The 19,605-nt window shown below is 39.8% G+C and overlaps 1 protein-coding gene across 1 annotated transcript in view; it reads right to left on the bottom strand.

Moving 5' to 3' along the window:
• Positions 1–15,273, bottom strand: part of nkain2 (sodium/potassium transporting ATPase interacting 2) — a 97,775-nt gene extending 82,502 nt beyond the window's left edge. Inside the window, exon 1 of the mRNA XM_042503742.1 lies at positions 15,136–15,273. Within this exon, the coding sequence (XP_042359676.1) occupies positions 15,136–15,189 (54 nt within the window). The 5' untranslated portion in view covers positions 15,190–15,273. The remainder of the gene's footprint in view (positions 1–15,135) is intronic.
• Positions 15,274–19,605: the final 4,332 nt, after the last annotated feature.

The following is a 19,605-nucleotide window of genomic DNA, read 5'->3' as shown; positions in this document are numbered from 1 at the left end:
AAACCTGCAGTAAACAAGCTAACAGATTAGCTCTTTGGTCTTTGAAAGGTCGGCCAAAAGCTTCATTTAAACTCTAAACTGCTGTTTTCTCCTGTCAGACGACAGCACGTACACATTATTTACTCAGCATCAACACCCAACACATTTGGCTCTCTCCACTATCTGCCATCTACGGTCATTACTGATAACTTTGCAGTGCTAAACGACCCGTTCATCCATTTATCATCTGTTCATCCATACATCTTGGGTATCTATCCATCATTGATCCATCCTCTCTTGTTATCGTCTGCTCCTCCCCTGCTTCCCCAACTCATCTCCCCCGGCCGTCTCTCCATCCATTCATCCAAATCTCAATCCCTCCATCCCAATATCGATCCGCACGCAGACATTCATCTATCCTCTATGAATATATCTATCCAACCATCCTCTCTTCCTTCCTCCCATGGCTCCTTATCCCAGTCGAAGGGCTTCTTCTACAGCAAGACTTAACACGCTCCACCACCTCCGCTGTCCCTGCACGCTAACGCACACACACAAAGGCACTCCCTACAGGATGCAGACGCAAAGACACATAGACATCATTTTCACAGCTCCCTGAGCAACTCAAATGGCCCGGGAGAGAGACTGTGCAGAGCAGCGAAAAGAGAATAAAAGAGAGAATAAGCCTGGGAGAGAGACGGAGAGATGCAGAGAGAAAAATTACAAGGGAACAATGACACAGAGTGAGGAAAATATCATGGCAAAGAATGAGAAAACCCAAAGAGATTGGCCGTAAGAGCAATCTGCAAGTTTCTAACCATGTTTATGTGGCCTTAGACAAAATTATAAACTTCACAGACCGTCCAAAAGACGATGTTTTAACAGGAGTAAGTGTACTGCTGATGGGAGGATGTTTAGATTCTCAGTAGAACTAGATTTTACTTCTGTACAGGGTTCATACACACTTTTACCAAAAAATTCCATGACTTTCCGGCGAATTTTTAAGACGATAAATCTATACTCTTTATCACTTCTTTTTCATTACTAGATAACAGCTTTTTTAAAAATATCTATGATTTTAAACTTAAAAATAACTTAGGGACTGTTCTTTTTTTTTTTGGGGGGGGGGGGGCAAATAATTTTTTTCAACAACTCGTGTTTTTTTATTTTGCGTCATTTTCAAAGAAAATTTGGCTTCCAAATTAGAGGGCCCGTGGGTTTGGAAGGCATGTTTTCTTCAAGAATCACCAAAAATTATGGCATTTAGTATCTCCAGAAACTGTAAAAACAGAAATTGGTTGGATTTTCAAATTTCAAATGGCCCATGAACACATCACGTGTTATTATACAGGTTTGTGTGCAACTTTCCATGTCTTTTCCAAAAATTTCAGGGTGTACTTAGTTTTCCAAAACCTTTTCAGGCCTAGTAATTGCCATTTGCAAATTCCATGACTTTACCAGGTTTTTCATGACTGTATTTACACTGTCTGTAGCAAAGAAAAACTGCAAAGAAAATTTTATCTCCTGCTTCAAAACCTTGTAACATTTCTTGCTATTTCCAGCTCAGTAAAAAGTCTTGACTCCTTCATACACTCTTCTAAGCTGAACAACTTCCCCTGTCTCCAAAAAACCCATGAAACTCAACAAAATATCAGTGTCATTCTGAAAACTCTGTTGTTTTTTTTCCACATAGGAGGTGCACATCTGACACCAGTCATATCTCCATCTCATAATTACGTGTAATGAAGCTCGAGGCAATGCTTTGCAGTCGCTCACCATTATAATTCAAGAGCTCCTTTGATGTAATAAGATCAAAACGACTGCGCAGGCGGAATATCAGGATTCACAGCAACAACAACAATAGCAACAACTACATCAACAGGATATGAGTTCTCAGAGAACAATGGGGGAGTGTTTCACCTTGAGGGGTAAATAGCAATACAGGAGCAGCGAGTGCCGCCGCAGCAGTTTGAAGTGTATTAAAATAAAACAGAAAGAAAAATGTCTGTCTGTACGTCTGCCAGTGCGCCCTTTGTGTCAAGCTGTCTGTCTGCAGCCTGTGTGTAAATATCGAGGCAGCAGTATTAGGGCCAAACACCATCAGCTCATCCATCAGCGGTGGTCATGCACAAGGTCAGCTTCCAGTGCCGTCGATACACATCTTAGCAGCTCAGCAGGAACACGCGCCCGTGGTGTCGCTCGCTCAAATCCAGTACATGACCTTTGTTGCATGTCGTCGCCCCATTTTCCTTTCGCTCTCCGCTGCTGAGTGTCGATAGAAACTGGTGGCGATTTTCAAAAAAGTGGTCAGGAGTATGATGCGGGGGAGATTGAAATTGGCCACTAGACTTCTCTGAAGAAACGAGCAATCCAATGTAACCTGCAGGAGAGGTTTTGTCTGTGCACGACTGCAGCTTCAGGTTTTGATTTTTGGGGGATGCAGTGAAGATTACAATAATAACACTCACTAATGGCTTGTATTAAAAGAATGCTTTGAAGGATTTAAAATGTGTTTTTGTGCCATTTTTTCCATTTAATCGTTGTTTGTTTTTCCTCATTCTCTACAGGAAGACTTCAAATGTGTTTGCTGGAGAGAAAAACCGTGGATAAATGTTATGCTTCCTGCAACTGAAATACAGAATCAAGGGAGGCCAGTGGACTCTGGTGACATGCAGTTTGGGAGGAGGTATTTCAAGCATTTATTTTCTCCATAGACGATAATAGTTGACAGCTGGAGCACTTTTACTTGGCTTGGCATGAAACTCTTGCAGTTGAATCATCCGTACAAAAGATAAAAAACTGCATTAGAAAATATTTGATTCTTAAAAAGAAGAAAACACAATGTAAAACATTAAAAACTCCCAAGGAAAGACACATCTGGCTGCCAAGCTTCAAACTCTCTCACTTACAACATTTGAAGCCAAAGACAGAGCCTTTTATCAAAGTGGACATTTTGGCTCATTATAACAGAAAAAGCACAGGTGACACTTTAAAATTAACAATTGCTCTGTTATTTTCAACTATCACAGTAAGCCATGACAGCATGACAGTGAGACCCTGAAACTAAAGCAGCTGCATAAAATTCAGCTTTCATCAATTTTATTATTTACACCTGTGCTTTCCCTGCTATGACCTGTCAGAATGTCCTCAATAAAAATGGCCAATGCTTTGTTGAGAAAACTGATTTTCGGATTCTGGGTCAATTTTAAATAAATTCAGCAACTATGGCTCCATGTTTTGTTCATAACTGCAATAATAAGAGTTTTTAATTTGCCATCATTCTGATTTAGGGCTGGGACACATGTGTCTTTTACTGCCTAGAAAACACGAGGTTGGACAATTGGTGCTATTCTTGAGCCTACTCTGACCCAACTTTGAATGGTGCATTTTGTCTGTATCGACTCAGTACCAATTGGTATCGTAACATCTCCGGTCAAACAACCTACATTAGATTGTTTTTGCGCCGGTGGTCTAATCCCAGACCGTCAGGTCTCTCCACCACATCAGCAGACTTTCTGTTACAGCCCTTAAATCATGTTCACACCAGATGCAGATGAGCCCAGATATGTCAATTGTCACACAGTCGACCGTCAGCAGTCACCTGGCCGCTTACACCAGAAGCACACTGCCGGTCAGTTGATCCTCTGCTCTTTTCTAATCACACGTAGAGCTAAGTCGGTGTGCTTGTGTGTCTGTGTTGGTCTGCTTGTCTCACTTTCTGTTTAGACAAAACTGAGAAATATTTAGAAGCACACAATGCATATTTTATCATCTATCAAAATCAGGTCATTTATAGCCTACCTTGTATATCCTTTTTATTGTATGTCGTAGATCATCCGTGTGTTTTCTTGTCAAATTTGCTTTTGGCTAGCAGAAAAAGAAAAAGACAAGACACCTAAACTATCGCTGCTTACTATGAGATGGCAGCAGGGCTTGGGGCTGCAGCTCGTCCTGCGTGAACAGCCCAACTGGTTAATATGGGCACCAAAATGAAGCAACAAGCTGGACTCAATGTACTCGTGTCCAGTGTGATCTGGCATTAGGTGTCTCACTCTGTGATGGGTATTGCAGTATTTAGAGCCATCCCCATCACCAAACCAAAGGAGAAAAACATGCTTTTTCAAAAAATAAGTTGAAGACAAAGTCACACATCCAACACCTGCTAAACCACAACACTGTCTGTTTAAACTAATAAGGTACTGCAGTTGCACTCTTCAGTGATACTTGTGTCCTATAGCACAGTGCAGTGCCTTATACAGAAGCACAACAGCAGCCTATACAGTGGATTTGATTCCACACTATGCGTGTCAGTATCACTCACACTATAGTACAAATAATCCAACTGTGTAAGGGTTCAATTTAAAGCCTCCACCGAGCTGTGGAAGAATATAGATTGAGTCAGCGTCTCTGCCTCAAACAAAAAGATTTCACTTTTTACTGATTCTACTCTGCCGCAGTTCCCGCAGACTGTTTTGTGATGACAGCGTGAGTTGATACAGTATCATGGTTTTGCACCCTTTTCTGTGAGCCTCCAACTGCTTTTACACGACACGCCACAATTTCAACTGGGAGAAGAAGTCATGTTGTTTTTACAATAAAAAACATCTAGGGTGGAAAATTGTAGTTTATGAGAAAGCTTTAGAAAGGAGAAAAGGAGAAAAGTGGTGTTGCAGTGAGCCTGGTGCTGGTGAGGCAGCCTTTTAGAAACAGATTACAGATATATATTTAGCTTACGAAATGGACACAAAACCAAGGAACATGTTTGAGCCTATCAGAAAAGAGTCATGTAAGAAAATCTCTGTATGAGAAAACATGTTGAACTACAGATGCTAATGGAGCGCAGGATGCACAGCCCACAGAGGTGAGGTTGGACTACTAATACCTTTTTTGTCATTGAAATCAAATGCTGGAGCTCATGGTGGATGTCAATTGAGCTTACAATTGTAACAAGCTGAACTGCTTTTAAAGTTCATTTAATTCGTTTTCATTTCATCACTTCAGTTCACTTAATTATACACTGTTGCATTTCTGTTCAAAACAATCAGGATATCATGAAAGATCAAAATTGTGGTTTGAGCCGATAGGTTTCTAATGAACCATTTTTGTTTTCTAAAAAACAATCCTTGATATTCAAAGAACCTTTCATGAAAGGTTCCTTATGTCCAAGAATCTATAACGGTTAAAGCACCAAATTGAACTGGTTCTCCAGAGACCCCCTAGACAAAAAGGTTCTTAGTGGAACCTTAAAAGGTTCTTACTAAGCTTGGGTGGTATCACAGAAGATCTTAATAAGGTTCTTTAAAGAATTTTATAAAAATGGTTCTTTAAAGAACCAATAAATCAAAGTTCCTTGCTGAACCTAAGGAGGTTCCCACATGGCATCTATATGAAGAACCACTATCCGTTCTAACTTGAACGTGTTTTTTTAAGGTTGTAGTAACAGAGGAGGAGGATCCACAACTTTCTATAGCACAAGCAACTCATTGACTTAAATATGATACCAGGAGCTAAAAGTGGGGTTCAAATACCTTGACCGCTTCCGTTACTCTATCTTAGCCATCAGAGATCAATTGTTGAAGAGAGAGGCTCTGTCACCTCCAGATGTGTTGTCAAGACCTTGTCATCAGCAGCAGCAGCACTCAAACATGCAGGCAGGGCGGCTCTAACAGCCTCCTGCTCGTTGCTTGGACACGTTCCAGTCTGAAATACACCTTACTGCACATTTTCCACTGCAAAAGTTGGTCTTTTTCCAAACCTTAATGTATTGACTGCACTTGAAGACTCCAGGTTGTGGAGAATTATGTGCAGTTAGCTGACAGCTTGTTGATGGACTGTTTTGGATTTTTTTTTCTACAGCACAGCAAATGGTGCCACATTTACAAGCAAACAGCATAAGTAGACTAGGCATGATTTTCCCCTTATACAGTTTTATTTATCACAACATCCCAGACTCTCCAGATGTTGAAACTTTTCATCTTTGACAGCATCAGTTAAATTAGATGTGATGCAGACAGAACATCTGGGATGGGCCTATAGTTAGTGTTGAATCATTTTATCCACGATTTTATTCAGTTTTGAGTGGAAATGAGAGTCCAACGACCGCAAAGAATCTTGTGGATTTGCTTTTGATCATGCCGAGTTTTCAGACCCTCCCCAAGAGATGACTGCTCACCATGACAACAGACCACCCTGATTATGCACGCAGTGTACTTCTATCAACAGCAGTGAAAAGCCGGGCTCGCTCTGCTACTTACACTTTTTATTACCGAGGCATTATTTGGTGTGTAAAACAAATAACTGTACAATCATTGAGCATTTGAGGATATGAGAATTTTAATAGGTTCATTTGCAAAGAGCAATAGAAGAAAATCAATGCTGCAAACTAAGAATAGAAGAAGCACTTTCATCCTGCGTCCTAGAAGAAGCAGAGGTTGTGACAGAGTAATTAAAAATATCTGTTTGTCTGACCTACAATAATGTGTATCACAGCAGCATAGCACACTGTCCTGAAATAAACTGAACATCTCCTAGTGACTGTCAATAGCTCTGTAATTGTTTTGGGAGAGTTCAGCCTCTGCAGGTATAGGTCCTGCAGCAGAAATATTACTTCTGCACCACTGCAAAAGAACAGTTGCAATTTAACTACAATGTTCTGCTATGGGTTGGTTGGCCTGTTTTTTTCTGTTTGTATTTTGCTGGCATCTGCAGATAAAATGAACTAAAGTTTGCAAGGGCTGTTATGAATTAAAGGTTTAACTAAACAGTGATCTAGATCAATATAAAGATTCAATGAGCAATGATCCATTATCATAGAGGCAGGGTGAAAATGTACATACATACTAAAACCATAGACTGTAAAAATAATTAAAGTAGCTGCCATAATGCCACCCATTGGTTTGTGGGCTTCTATTTTGAGGCCTCAAGTTCAGCACTTCGGCCGGCACCATCTTGGCGTTTTGGAGACAGAAGTGACCACATTTGCACAAGAGGATGGAGCTGTCGAGGAGCGAGGATTGTATCTGAGTGAGAAGTTGAGGATGCAGACCGTTCTCCTCTGAAATGCCAAACACCGCCACTTTGTCAGTGATATCGGAGTCAAACAACAACACAAAAAGTCACCTTTTGCATCGGGATAATATGTCATCAAGCAGCCAAGCGGAATCAGCTTGTACTGGTGACAACGTAATATAAAGAGCTGAAAAGTCTCTGTAGGGTGGGTGAGAAAGGGTCAAATAAACCCAAGATTTTCACTTGGGAGCCTGCTGTTCACTGCCTCTGTGACTGTAGAGCCAAGTCATGATGTTTTTTTTCTAGATGTAGATGTGTTTTTGTTGTACAAGGAAACAAACATGTAAGCGATATGTTTTACCTACATTGTAAGTGTATTTTGACAAAGACTGTATGAATCAAATTAGCTAAAATTGTACATTTCCTGTAAAAACAGAATTGTATTTTGAAAAGACACAATGCATGTTACAAGCATAAATTGAAACAATGTCTTGTAATGTTAACAAAATATGCTTAAGGGTACCAGTGCAATACATGCAGATGTGAAAGTCTACTTACAAGGCCAGAATTATTTGACGAGTTGGAATAAGGAGTTGGAGGACATTAGTCACTTAAAGCAGCTCACCCTTCATTAGGTGTAACTTAAAGCCTTAATAAAAAGTGTCCATTCAAGGAACTGCAGTTTTTTGACACTGGCTTTATTTTTCAGCCCCGCAGGTTGCTGCTTGGCTAAAGCACTATTATTCAAAATACTTCTGCACAGGAGTATCATGTGTGGGCAAGTGTGTGCATTTGAACCAAGCAGCAAGCTCAGGCCCTGAAAAATGAAGCCAAAATGAAAGTGCCACAAAGTGGGTCGTTCCATATAGACCCCAATACTAAAATGCCAAATTAAAAAAATCAACATGTTTACAGCCTAGTGGGAAAAAACGTTTATAGCTAATTTCTGTGTTCATGACAACTGAGCAGGGGTAAATCATAATATAACTCATCCATTTACATTTTACTAAAACATAAGGTCATGCATATTTAAGGGCGGGGCTGCTGAAGGGACAGGCTGTCTGTAAGGCTTTGCTACAGTCTAAGAGTTAAATCCACCCCGACAAATATTTTGATACAGTTTTGCTGTTCTTAAAAGTGGCCCCCAGTGATTTCAATCCATCAATAATTTTCTCCATTTTTGGATTCCTTGTTCACTGTGAGAGGCATGCAAGAAAAACAGTTTTCTTCACACATTCCTGTTAACACAGGGTGAGTAACTGATATACAAAGGATTATTCTTTGGAATGTCTTCAAGAGACAGAGAGTCAAAAATGTGAAAATGTGTGTCGTCAACAGGTACAAAATTATTCAAAAGTACCTCAAACAAGACGGGCGAACACCAATTCCCTCTTTTAGCACCAAATGCTTCTAAACCATGTTTCCTGCATTCACCAGCAATTTCTCCAAAAGCAATTTTCAACACATTGTATATTATTGACAGTTGAAAGCCAGAGAACTACAATACCCTTTTATCACAGAGAACAACCTGAGCAATAGGAATGCAGCTTGGACTGATCTTTGAGGTTTGAGGTCTAATGGTACAATAGAAGTACGTCAACAGGACCAATGGCTGAAAGTTGTTTTTTGCAGACTCTATTGAAACACGTCAAATGGATTGGCGGTCAAGACAGTCATCAAGGTGTGATGGCTGCATCCCTCCAAGCAGAGTGAGGAGATGGGGACAGAAAAAGAAATGAAAAGGCAAGAAAGACATAAACAGAAAGAGTGGGCATATATAAAAAGACAGAGACCGGGGGGTAAGAGAGATGGACAAATTAGAGGCTGCGAAAAAAGAAAAAGCGACAGAAAATCTATAGACTCAGAGCTGAGATTGCGTGTGGCCCTTGTTGAAAGCGGCGTTGTACATAAAGGATAGCAAAGCCTTTTTATCTCACTGAGTTGTGGTGACGAGGAAGGAAGACTGAAGATTATGTTTGTTGCCAGAGTGCAGGAGCTCGGTTCGCCTTCAACGTAAAGCACTCTCAAAGTGAATTTGCTTCGAAATGCTACAAAACCAACAGCAATGCACATGCAGGATATTGCAAAATAATAACTGAAATAACTGACTAAATATCAACAATTTATATGGGAGTTGAGCTGGAATCAGACCAAGTGGAAAAACCATATTTGCAATATCTGAATTTACACTGACAATTTATTACAATTTGCAAAACAAATCAACAGAAATTATTAAACCAAAGTCACCGATAAATGTTTTCTATTTCAATTCAAGTGGTGGAAATTGATGTTTGCCTATAAGTCAAAAACCTTTGCACTGTGTTTCTGGAAAATCCAACATGTCACCATTGATTTATCCGTGGGGGTTTTTTCCACTGAAATGCATCTTGGATGAGTATTGACTCCTGGGTTTGAATGACTGCACATGACTGTTTTGCAATCAGGTAACACACACGGCACACATGCAGAGATACCATTTCTGCATTCATGTGGCAGCTTCCAAGTGGTAAATTATTCATTTTGTCCCTCAATGGTGGAAATGTCACAGGAATGTACTGCCACAGAAAAGACAAACACTGTGTCTCAGATAGCCTTTGGCCACGCTGTATGTCCAACCTTGTTAGTTTGGAAAATTTGTTGCAGGAAAGTTACCTAAATTTGTTTTGCAATACAACAAATATCTGACTACTTTTTTGGTATTTTATTTCTGAAAAATCAATTCCATATGTATACTGCTGGGTCATGAATTATTATCTCTCTGTAATTATGCACTACACTGTGTTGCAAAGCTATAAATCCACTCCATCCACTGTATTCAATTAACTTACACACAAACAACATCATTAACATCCCATCGACATAAAGACCCACCAACATCTGCACCGGCTCCACTGAACCAGCCAATGGAGCGACGCCACCGGTTGCTGCCATTGGACGATGTAGTGATCATTTTTGTGACAGCAGTTGGTGGGTGTGCGGGCTGATATAGCAACAAGGACCACAACCATTGCAGCAGGAAGTGAGTCACATATGTGTATCTGTGTGTGTGCGTGTGTGAAAAAGGTGTTGGTAAAAACACCATCTGATCTGCTATGATCTTCGTGTTTTGTACCGACGCAACTTCAAAATCTTCTCTCTTCTGCTCAGCGCTGTGACATGCTTTTTCACAGTTTGTAAATGTTCTATTTTTCACACCATAATATTATTTTTGCAGTTAATTGGGTCAGAAATAGCCTTTTTTTAAAAATAGGACTTTTGAAAAAAAAAAAAAAAATTTTTTGTGAAATTCTCTTATTCATTTGTTTACCACTCTTATGTACAGTTTATTAGCGCTTCTTACACATTTGTGTCTCATTAAAACTATTGTATACACAGAACTGTTAAACTTAAATCAGTGGAAATGTAACTGTAGCGTTTGTTTGCGCAATATATGCGCTTTATCAACTGCTAATAACATCTTGATTTTCGGACTTGTACTGACGCAGTAAACTTGGGTGTGATGTCATTCCAAGGTGAACAGAACGCAGCTTGGGTATCATAGCTTGTTTGTTTAATTGTGTGGGGATATTTCATGGCCAGAGGTAGAGATTAAATAGTCTTATTTATGGGCTTACCCCTCTGTAAACAGCATTTAACAATGTAGTAAAGTTCTAGTGGGTAGGATTTAGTGGCATCTAGCAGTGAGTTTGCGGATCAGAAACTTATCAACAACAAATCCTTTGGAATACAGATATTTTAAGTCAACATGAAGGGATTTTTAAAAGGTAAAGGATATTTTGTTTACTGTTCCTGAGAGGACAACAGCAGTTGGGAACCACTGTGGCTGGACCAGTTGGGAACCAGTGTCCTAAACAATTATTCATAAAACACAGTATTTTCAAAGTAAATCTTTTCAAAACACTGTAACAAAATCAATTCCTATTTCAGTATCAGTAAAATGTCCCACTGTAAGCAGAAATGTTGATTTCTAAAAGCTACATACACACACTTGATGTCAGAGCATGAGAACCACATCCCATGATTATTATAGTACTTGAGCCAATTCTCCAATCAGTTCCCCGCTGAGCCTGAGACAACTTAATTTAGGATCAGCACTACAGTCTTTGAAATGTGGCTGCAACAATTAGTCAATTATGACATGTCTACTGACAGAAACAATTTCAGTATTTTATAGGATAAATTATCAATCGATTAACGGAAAAAAACATTTGGCAGATTAATCAAGTGAAAAAAAGTCATTAATGTAGTATCAGCTCTACTTTCGAATGTCTGCGGGACAAACAGAAAAAGAGAGCACACAAGTCTCTGCAAGTTTATCACACTGAAATAAATAGAAACCTAAAGCTATTGCAGGAAAGCAGAAAACAATTCTTTTCAATGAGTCAGCACTGACGGATGTGCTCCTTTGAGCTGCGGACTGACAGAAAGAGAAGGTAACAGTAATAACCCCGTGCACACAGAGCTACATTACATTTACTCTAATTTGGATCACAAGCTGGCAGGGTTTCACCTGGTGGGGCCAATTAAACTTGACACACGATGACGTCAGCTGCGGAGCAGACGTATCTCACACCTGGATCATTGATCTCCGCTCGGCTACAGTGACATCACCTATCCTGCCAATTAACCTCGCTAATGAGGCGAGAGAGAAAACTGCTGTTAAGAGTTACAAAAGACATCAGTTCCACTACATAAGACACACTGACCAGCATTGTTTTCTGCTCTGCGAGGTCAACTATTAAGTGGAAGCTTACACGGCAAAAACAATTACCTCCAGCAGGGGGTAAGGAGAAAAAAAGCTGTCTTTTAATTTGTGGTCAATTAGGCTGCTTTAAACAAAGAGGATTGTGGGCAGTGTGGTTTCCTGTGGGTAACTACAGTGAAGACACAAGAACTTAATATCGTTATCATTACAGTGTGGAGGAATGGTGCGGTGCGAAGACATGGATTTCACCATCAGGAGGCTTTCTGTCTAAATGACTGCGACTATAACAGAGCTAACTGTGCATGGCCAAACTGTAACATACAGTAGTGTAAGACCTCCAGCTCAGCTAGTGGTGGTATCAGCTGGCTTAGCTATTACAACAGTTAACAGAGCAAAACATGTTGTTGACTATGGCATAGCATTAGTTCCACCACATTAGACACAATGACTATCACTGTGACAGCATCTCATTCACCAGCGCACACATACACACACACACACACACACACACACACACACACACACACACACACACACACACACACAGAAACCCTCCCCTTTTTCACCTACGGAAACACAAAGCATCCACATTTACAGCACAATGGTGTGTTTCATGCATGTACAGCACATGTGGCAATCTCAATGACATTGTGCTGTAGACATGTTAGCTCACACAGCTGTTTTTTTAAATGAAAATATGCATAGCGATGTCCCATTCACAGCACAATGGACCAAAATGTGGGTCATTCACATTAATATCATACGGTAAATTATGTGATTTTCACATGTACTGAACACACTTGCATTCAGACACACACAGGGTCTGTAACAGTGTCTTATTCAACGTGACAATGGGTCTTCAGTTTGCACGCACTTACTGTACATGACTCCATGAGCTGAGAATGCTACAGCACAATCAGCTCATGTTTATGCATCTGTGCACATGGCATGCTCATACAATGTCCCATTCTATACCACAGTACGTCTTCAGTTTCCTCCAAGACTGTTGCAATTAAAGAAAAGTGGGATTTATGTTGTGGTGAGTGGTGCCACTCTGCCTAAACCTCCATACTCTGCTTCGAGTTGTGGTACTGATGTCCTTCATTCCCAGGGTCTCTAGAAAACCCTGCCTTTAACTAATATTCTTGCTGATACTGTGTACAGTAATAATCCTCCTTTGGTTGTGTGTAGCCTGATAACAAATTTAATAATGATAGCACTCAAAACATCAAGCCTTTGTATTTTCTATGCAAATAACAGGCCAAAGTGCTGTGTTTAAAAGGAATTGTATGCATAATTTTCCATAAAAGTAATTATTTGCAGAATTTTCCTTAAAAAAAATACACCAATGCACAGAATCATACAAAAGTGATCCCTCTCAATCATCACTTTTTATCCACTAAAAGTGTGTGGCGGTGCATTTATGTGCAGATACTCTGCCCTGAACCTGTATTTTCCCGGCGTATCCACGTACAACAAATAGTATGGTATGTTACAAAAATGCACTTAAAACAGTTTGTACAATATCTGACAAATCAGCGCCCCATGACTGATGTTACATACTCAATGTTAAGTCACATAGGTTAAGTAGGTGAGGCTAAGTTAAAGAAAAATGGTGACAACACACTTTTAAATAACTCAAAGCTCACTTTCTTTCACATAGGACACAAACACCTGTCTCCTAGTGTAAAGTCCCGTGTTGTCTGTGTTTTGTTGAAATATAAGGTGTGGTGATGGATTCACATCATCAATACATGCATTGAGTAACATTACAAGTAAATCTTCCACCTTAAAAGTTGCTGGCAGTTAGCACAGTCAATGAAATTATTAATTACTAATGTGAAAAATCTGAGCACAGGGTGTTGATTTTCTGCTGACCAATGAACAGACTGCAGTGTTTTGGCACCAGATCTGTGTGTTAGGTACCCCAAGCAGAGTGCTGACCAAAAATGGTTCCAAAGGTACTGAGGGCAAAATCCACAATTTACCACAAAGGGAATGCAATCAATCACTGTTCTGGACGTTTCTTTACCTGACAGAAGATCATCCACATTTGTTTTGGAAAGAAAAAAGACTAATTCACCTGCCATTCACTGCTTCATATCATTCATAGTTTTACACAGGATTTTGCTTTTGATTTGCAGGATTTATGTGACCAAACTATTGGCAGCACTTGTGTTCCTACTTGCACACCCTCACATGTATGCACACACACACACCTGCAGAGCCATCGCTCCCTCCCTATTGTCTAGCCTGGCACCAGCTCCCATTGACACAGATGGTGTTGGGAGAATGAGGTACAAAGAGAGACAGACACAGAGGGAGTTGATATCATGAGTTTACATCAGCTCTCTTTCTCTATCCATACACTTTTCCCTATAAATCACATGCCCCATACGTCTATCCATCTACCATCCATCCTTCCTTTACCTCCATTTATCACTCTGAGCCTGCGTCTATCCATCACGGTTCTATATGGACTCTTACCGTCTTAGAGCCCCCACCAGCAGCCATACATCCTCTCAATCCACCCATTTGTCAGTCTGTCCCTGAAACCCGATCCCAGCTTGTATCATGACCTTTTAAGCACCTATTAACTTCTGAGATGTGACCTTTCAGTCATCCATCTTTTCCCCTCCATCCATCCATCCACCCATCACCAGCTCCATGTCTTGTCATCAAGGTAAAGATGTGGTTTTTTTTGATTCCTCATGATGGTTATGTGCCCATTTAAGGACACCTCTACAGCAGTGATGCTCAACTTACGGCCAACGAGCCAAATCTGGCCCCCAGTAGGTTGCTGGGTGGCCCCCTAACTAACTTCTAATTCTCAATAAAAATAGAGTGATTCACAATTTGCATTGTTTTTGTACTTCTGTACATTTTCCATCCTAAAATTCTGGAAATTACCTAAAATCCAAGAAATTTCCTAAAATCGTAGAAATGTCCTGAATTCCTAGATACATCCTAAAATTCTAGAAATGCCCTTAAATTCTAGAAACATCCTAAAACCCCCAAATTTTCCTAAAATCCTAGACATGTCCAAAAATCCTAGAAATGTTCTAAAATACAAGAGGTGTCCTGAAATCCAAAAAATGTCCTAAAATCCTAAAAAAGTCCTTCAGTCATAGGAACGTCCTAAAATCTGAATATCCTAAAACCCTAGAAATTTTCTGACATCCTTTAAATATTCTAAAATCTCGGAGATGTTCAGAAATCCAAGAAACATCCGAAAATTCTAGAATCATCCTGAAATCCGAGATATGTCGTCAAAAGTTTAGAAATGTCTAAACTCCTAAAAACATCCAAAATCTTAAAACTATCCTAAAACCCTAGAAACATGTATGGGGCTGCTGCAACTGGCCCCTGGTCATTTTCCAAAAGTGGCCCCCAAGCAAAGAAAGCTGAGTATCTCAAGGATCAATAGCACAATGAAAACTTACCAGCTGCATGCCACAGATGAAGGCCAAGGTACACCTGCCACTACAGCACCCCATGGCGTCCTCCTCCCTCTCTCCAGCAGTCCGCGTGGAGAAGAAACTCTGGCTAAAACTCCCAAATCCTCCAGCTGGAACCTTCAGAATCCAAAAGCCCCCCGGAGGGCCGTCTGGCTGGCTGGCAGCCCAGGTGGAGGCTCTCGCCGCTCGGCCTCAGCGAACAGAGCGCAGCCCCTGTTCCCAGTAGAGCTCTGGGGAATAAAAAGGGCCACTACTTCATTTAAATGGCTCGGCTGGTGACAGGTAAACAGCCTGAAACGTGGTCCTCTGGATTTCCAACACACATGGGGTCAGGGATCAAAAGATGCAAGGTGGGCCTTGGGGGGGGGGGTGATTCAAGTCCACAGACTGTGCTTGATGTATCCACAGAGGCTGGAAACCCTTTGTGGTGTGTGATAAATCAGGTGGTGTGTTGCATTTTGATTGATCTGGCAGATTTCTGATAATGTGGCACAAATGAAACAAAGGTTACAGTGACTCTCCAGTTATGTCCACACAGGGACAACTTGTCCAGACATCATCTAGCCTACTGGACTAGAAACTCAACAATCACGTCCATTAGTCGCATCCTTGTCACAGATTAGCACGCTACGGTGGCCACTTACACAGAAAAGACTGTAAAAACAGGCAGAGATGGTGAGATTAGATGGATATATTCCCCAGATTAAAGGCTCTTTTGTTTAATAATCCGATTAAGCGCCACTTGGATTTGGCTGATTGGAGCAGCCTAATTTGTTTTAGGGTGGAGAAAACAAGTGAAAGTGGTCCTTGCCTCCTCTCGTGGACCTGCTCCTCTCTCCTGTCTTCTGCTCTCCTCTCAGGGGAAGTAACGAGCATGAAGCGGCAACATCCTTTCATTTACACCGTAACAAAAGCACATCTCCAAAAATAAAAACACGGTTGTAATCCAGTATTTTTGTGTATTTTCTCTAAATTTTGTATTTTATCCACTCAAAAAATGAGGAGTAAAAATGTTGCTAGGATGTTGTGATATGTCACCCAGCCACTGGAAGCTGATTTCGGCGTCTCTGTCGGCTAACAAGTCCTCCACCTCCGGTTCATCTCCCCCCCGGCAGCTCCTCAACACAACCGCCGTTTTGTCCTCCGCTGGTCGGTTAAATCAAAGCCTCCTCCGGTAAATCTTCAACCACGTTTAAAAAAAAAGACAGAAAAGCATGTCCACATTTCGGACGAAAGAGGGACAGGGTGAGATTTCGGGTCGAGCTAACTCCCCAAACGTAACGTACACGCGGAGATATATGAGCGGAATGACGGTTAAGTTTAGTTTGTCGTCTCGGGGTTGTGGAAACGGGGAGACAATGGGAACCGGGATGGACCAACGGACCGAGAGAGACAGCCGCGAGGAGCGTCTCTCGCCTGCCATCTGTCAAGTCAAACACCGCGCAACAATGTGGCTGTTCCGGTTGGGGTTTTCAAAATAAAAGCGTACTCGTTCCTAACCTGGGAATGAGCCAGGTTGTTAGGGACTGTTCGTTACTTGTAAAAGGGGAGAAGGTGGTGCTAAATGGGGGAGGCATGTTAAATATTTTTTAAGCACTGGGGAGAGACTTTGGTTTTTATTTTGGATTATTATTTTAAAAAACAAAACAGTAGGCTATTGGAACTGATTATTTAAATATAACTAAGGGATTTTTTGTTAATTATGAGAAGGAAGGTGCTGGAGCAAAAAGGGGGAAGGCATGTCATAATAATTTGAGCACTGGGAAGAGTTTTGTTTCTTATTTTGGCTTAGGCTTCCAAAACAAATCGTTGTCACTGTCCTTGCACAAATTCTGTTGGACAAACACTTCAGTCAGAACAAAACATTACCAAATCTAGGTTTAAAAACGTGATATTGTTTCAAAATCAGTTTATCCACACTGAACAATAGACGTCATTTAAACAACGTCTCCAGGATTTATCGATTACATATAGCCCAATTTTAGACCATATTTTAAAATAATTATTACAATTTTTTGAAATACACGAAAACCTGTAAATAATTAACAAAAGTCATGTATACCCCCTGTATTTACATTCTGAATGTTTATTTTTTGTTACATGCACATTTTCTGTTTACTTTTTCATCTAGACTAAGACTAGACATCTACCAACCTTTACTTTTCAGCCTTGAATAACTGAAATCCAAACATCTAAAGACAAATACATTTAAATGTCGAGAGAAAAATAGACATTTATGAAACATATTTTCAATATTATATTGCTCTGTGAGACCAGCATGCACAAAAGTGGAAAAATACATTTTTTAATTCATTTTTTTACATCAGGATTTAAAAAATTAAATAAAATAAAAATTATTAATTAAAATGTATTAATCAATAAATTACAAAATAAATTTAAATGCAATCAGTTACAGTTACAGTTACTGAGAAAAATATCTTATTAAATTACAGTTAGGCTACTTATCAAAATGTTGATGATGACAAAGGGGTTATATCCGAACATAGTCTATTTGGTTTACAGCTTGTTTGTTGAATACACATTAATTCTGTTTTGGCATATTTGGCATGCTGGTTAACAAAGCTGTTGACAAAAATCTGGTGCACTTGTACCCTCATATTTTAGGAGTCAGTTTTATTGCTCATTTAAAAGAATTGCGAGTGAGGTAAATTACATGTATTTATGTACATTACTTTTGGTGATATAATTTTAAAAAGTTATATTACTTACTAGATTTTAACAGAGCCACTAGCTTAATTTATTATCTAAGTAGCTAAAATCTAAGTAAAAAACAAATAACTGGTTGTAACTTTACTTTGGTTGTCACCCCCCTCTGATTGAATCCGCCATCGGAAGAAGAAGAAGAAGAAGAAGAAGAAGAAGAAGAAGAAGAAGAAGAAGATTGAATCCTCGCGCTGCGCAAGCGCGTTGCATAGCAACAAGCTAATTACGAAAAAGTAGATACGGGTACATTTTGCGGCTGGAAATATTTATATTACTCGTGTTCGGAGGAAAGATGACAAAAAGTTGTTTGACGTAGTGGCACTGAGACCCTTTCCACTGGGAAAAACACGGCCAAAAACCTGCTGAGACACTTTTTACGAGAGTGACAGCAAAACAACGTTAAGCTCCAGGAAATAGACCCCACCAAAGGTGAGCCCTGCCCAGCCGCGGAGGATAGAGAGTCCTAAAAACAACCAGAACTGGATTTTATCCGCGGATTTGACAGCAGGCGACAAGAGCTAAGGAATTAGTGAAGCTTACTGTTGGATATTTGGTGGATGAAATGATGCCTCGAGTCCGCCTTTCAGACATAACTTTGAGGAAAAACGGTCGCAGGAAACAGAAGAGCCCAGGTAACCACACACTAACAAAAACACACAAAAATCAACTGGCGTGTCTTTCCCTCTCTCTCTCGTTCACGCTAATATTTGTCCTGCCAAAAAAAGGGGGAAAACACCAAAAAATGTCCTTAAAAAAGCAAAGCAAGCTTTAGCTGTGTTTAATAGATATTAGGCTATGCTAAAATGCTCAGTCTGAATTTAACGGAAAAGTACCGTAAAACTTTAGTTAATAGCCTATGTTATTATTTGCTTAACTGATTGACTTTGACAGGCTTATATTTGGGACAGGTGTCTAAATTATTTCCTTTCACACAAAATTGTTGCTCAGCAAACATGGGACATACGACCAAATTATTTATTAACCCTTAGAAACCTGGGCAAATTGGCTTTTTTATGTGTTTATTTATTTATTTTCAAAAACATGGGAAGAAGGTAATGTGCTACAAAAGAAGAAATGACCCAAATATAACAAAATTACCTGAAAATCTGCCAATAACACCTAAAAAAATAAAAATAAGTAAAAAATCAAGAAGAAAACAAAACAAAGAAGTGAGAAATGACAGAATGAGAAATAATTCTGTAAAATATTTTTTTATTATATAGTTATGTAGTCTTCTTCATCTATTAATCTCTTTTTTTGCATCTTTGTTTACTGTGCTGGTATTACTGTCTTTTTGGCGCTCATAGTGTGAGTAAATGAATGATTTAATTGTTGAGAATCTTACCACAAAACACACAACTGCTCCCAACAAGGTCTGAGGATTAGATTATGATTTCTGTACAGAGACATTTCTGTGGAGTTTTTCAAATGTATTTTTTAGTTGCTTGAGCACCACAAGCTTAGTGCCTTACAGTTCTATTATATTGTAGAGAGAGAAAACATGCTTTTTCAGATAAGACATTGAAAACCAGTTGCATCTTGATTTCAGAATATTTCATTCTTAAGACTTTCCTGCCTCCACACCAGTGGTAGCTGAGGCTGGAGGTTTTATGTTTTTGCACTGTCTGTCCATCGGACCATTCTTGTGAACACGATATTCCAAGAATGCCTTGCTAGGACTTCAAATTTGGCACAAAGGTTTACTTGGACTCAAGGATGAACTGACCAGAT

Source organism: Plectropomus leopardus, chromosome 16 (assembly GCF_008729295.1).
Source record: "Plectropomus leopardus isolate mb chromosome 16, YSFRI_Pleo_2.0, whole genome shotgun sequence".
Taxonomy (NCBI): Eukaryota; Metazoa; Chordata; class Actinopteri; order Perciformes; family Serranidae; genus Plectropomus; species Plectropomus leopardus.
This window is presented reverse-complemented; position numbering and strand designations above follow the sequence as displayed.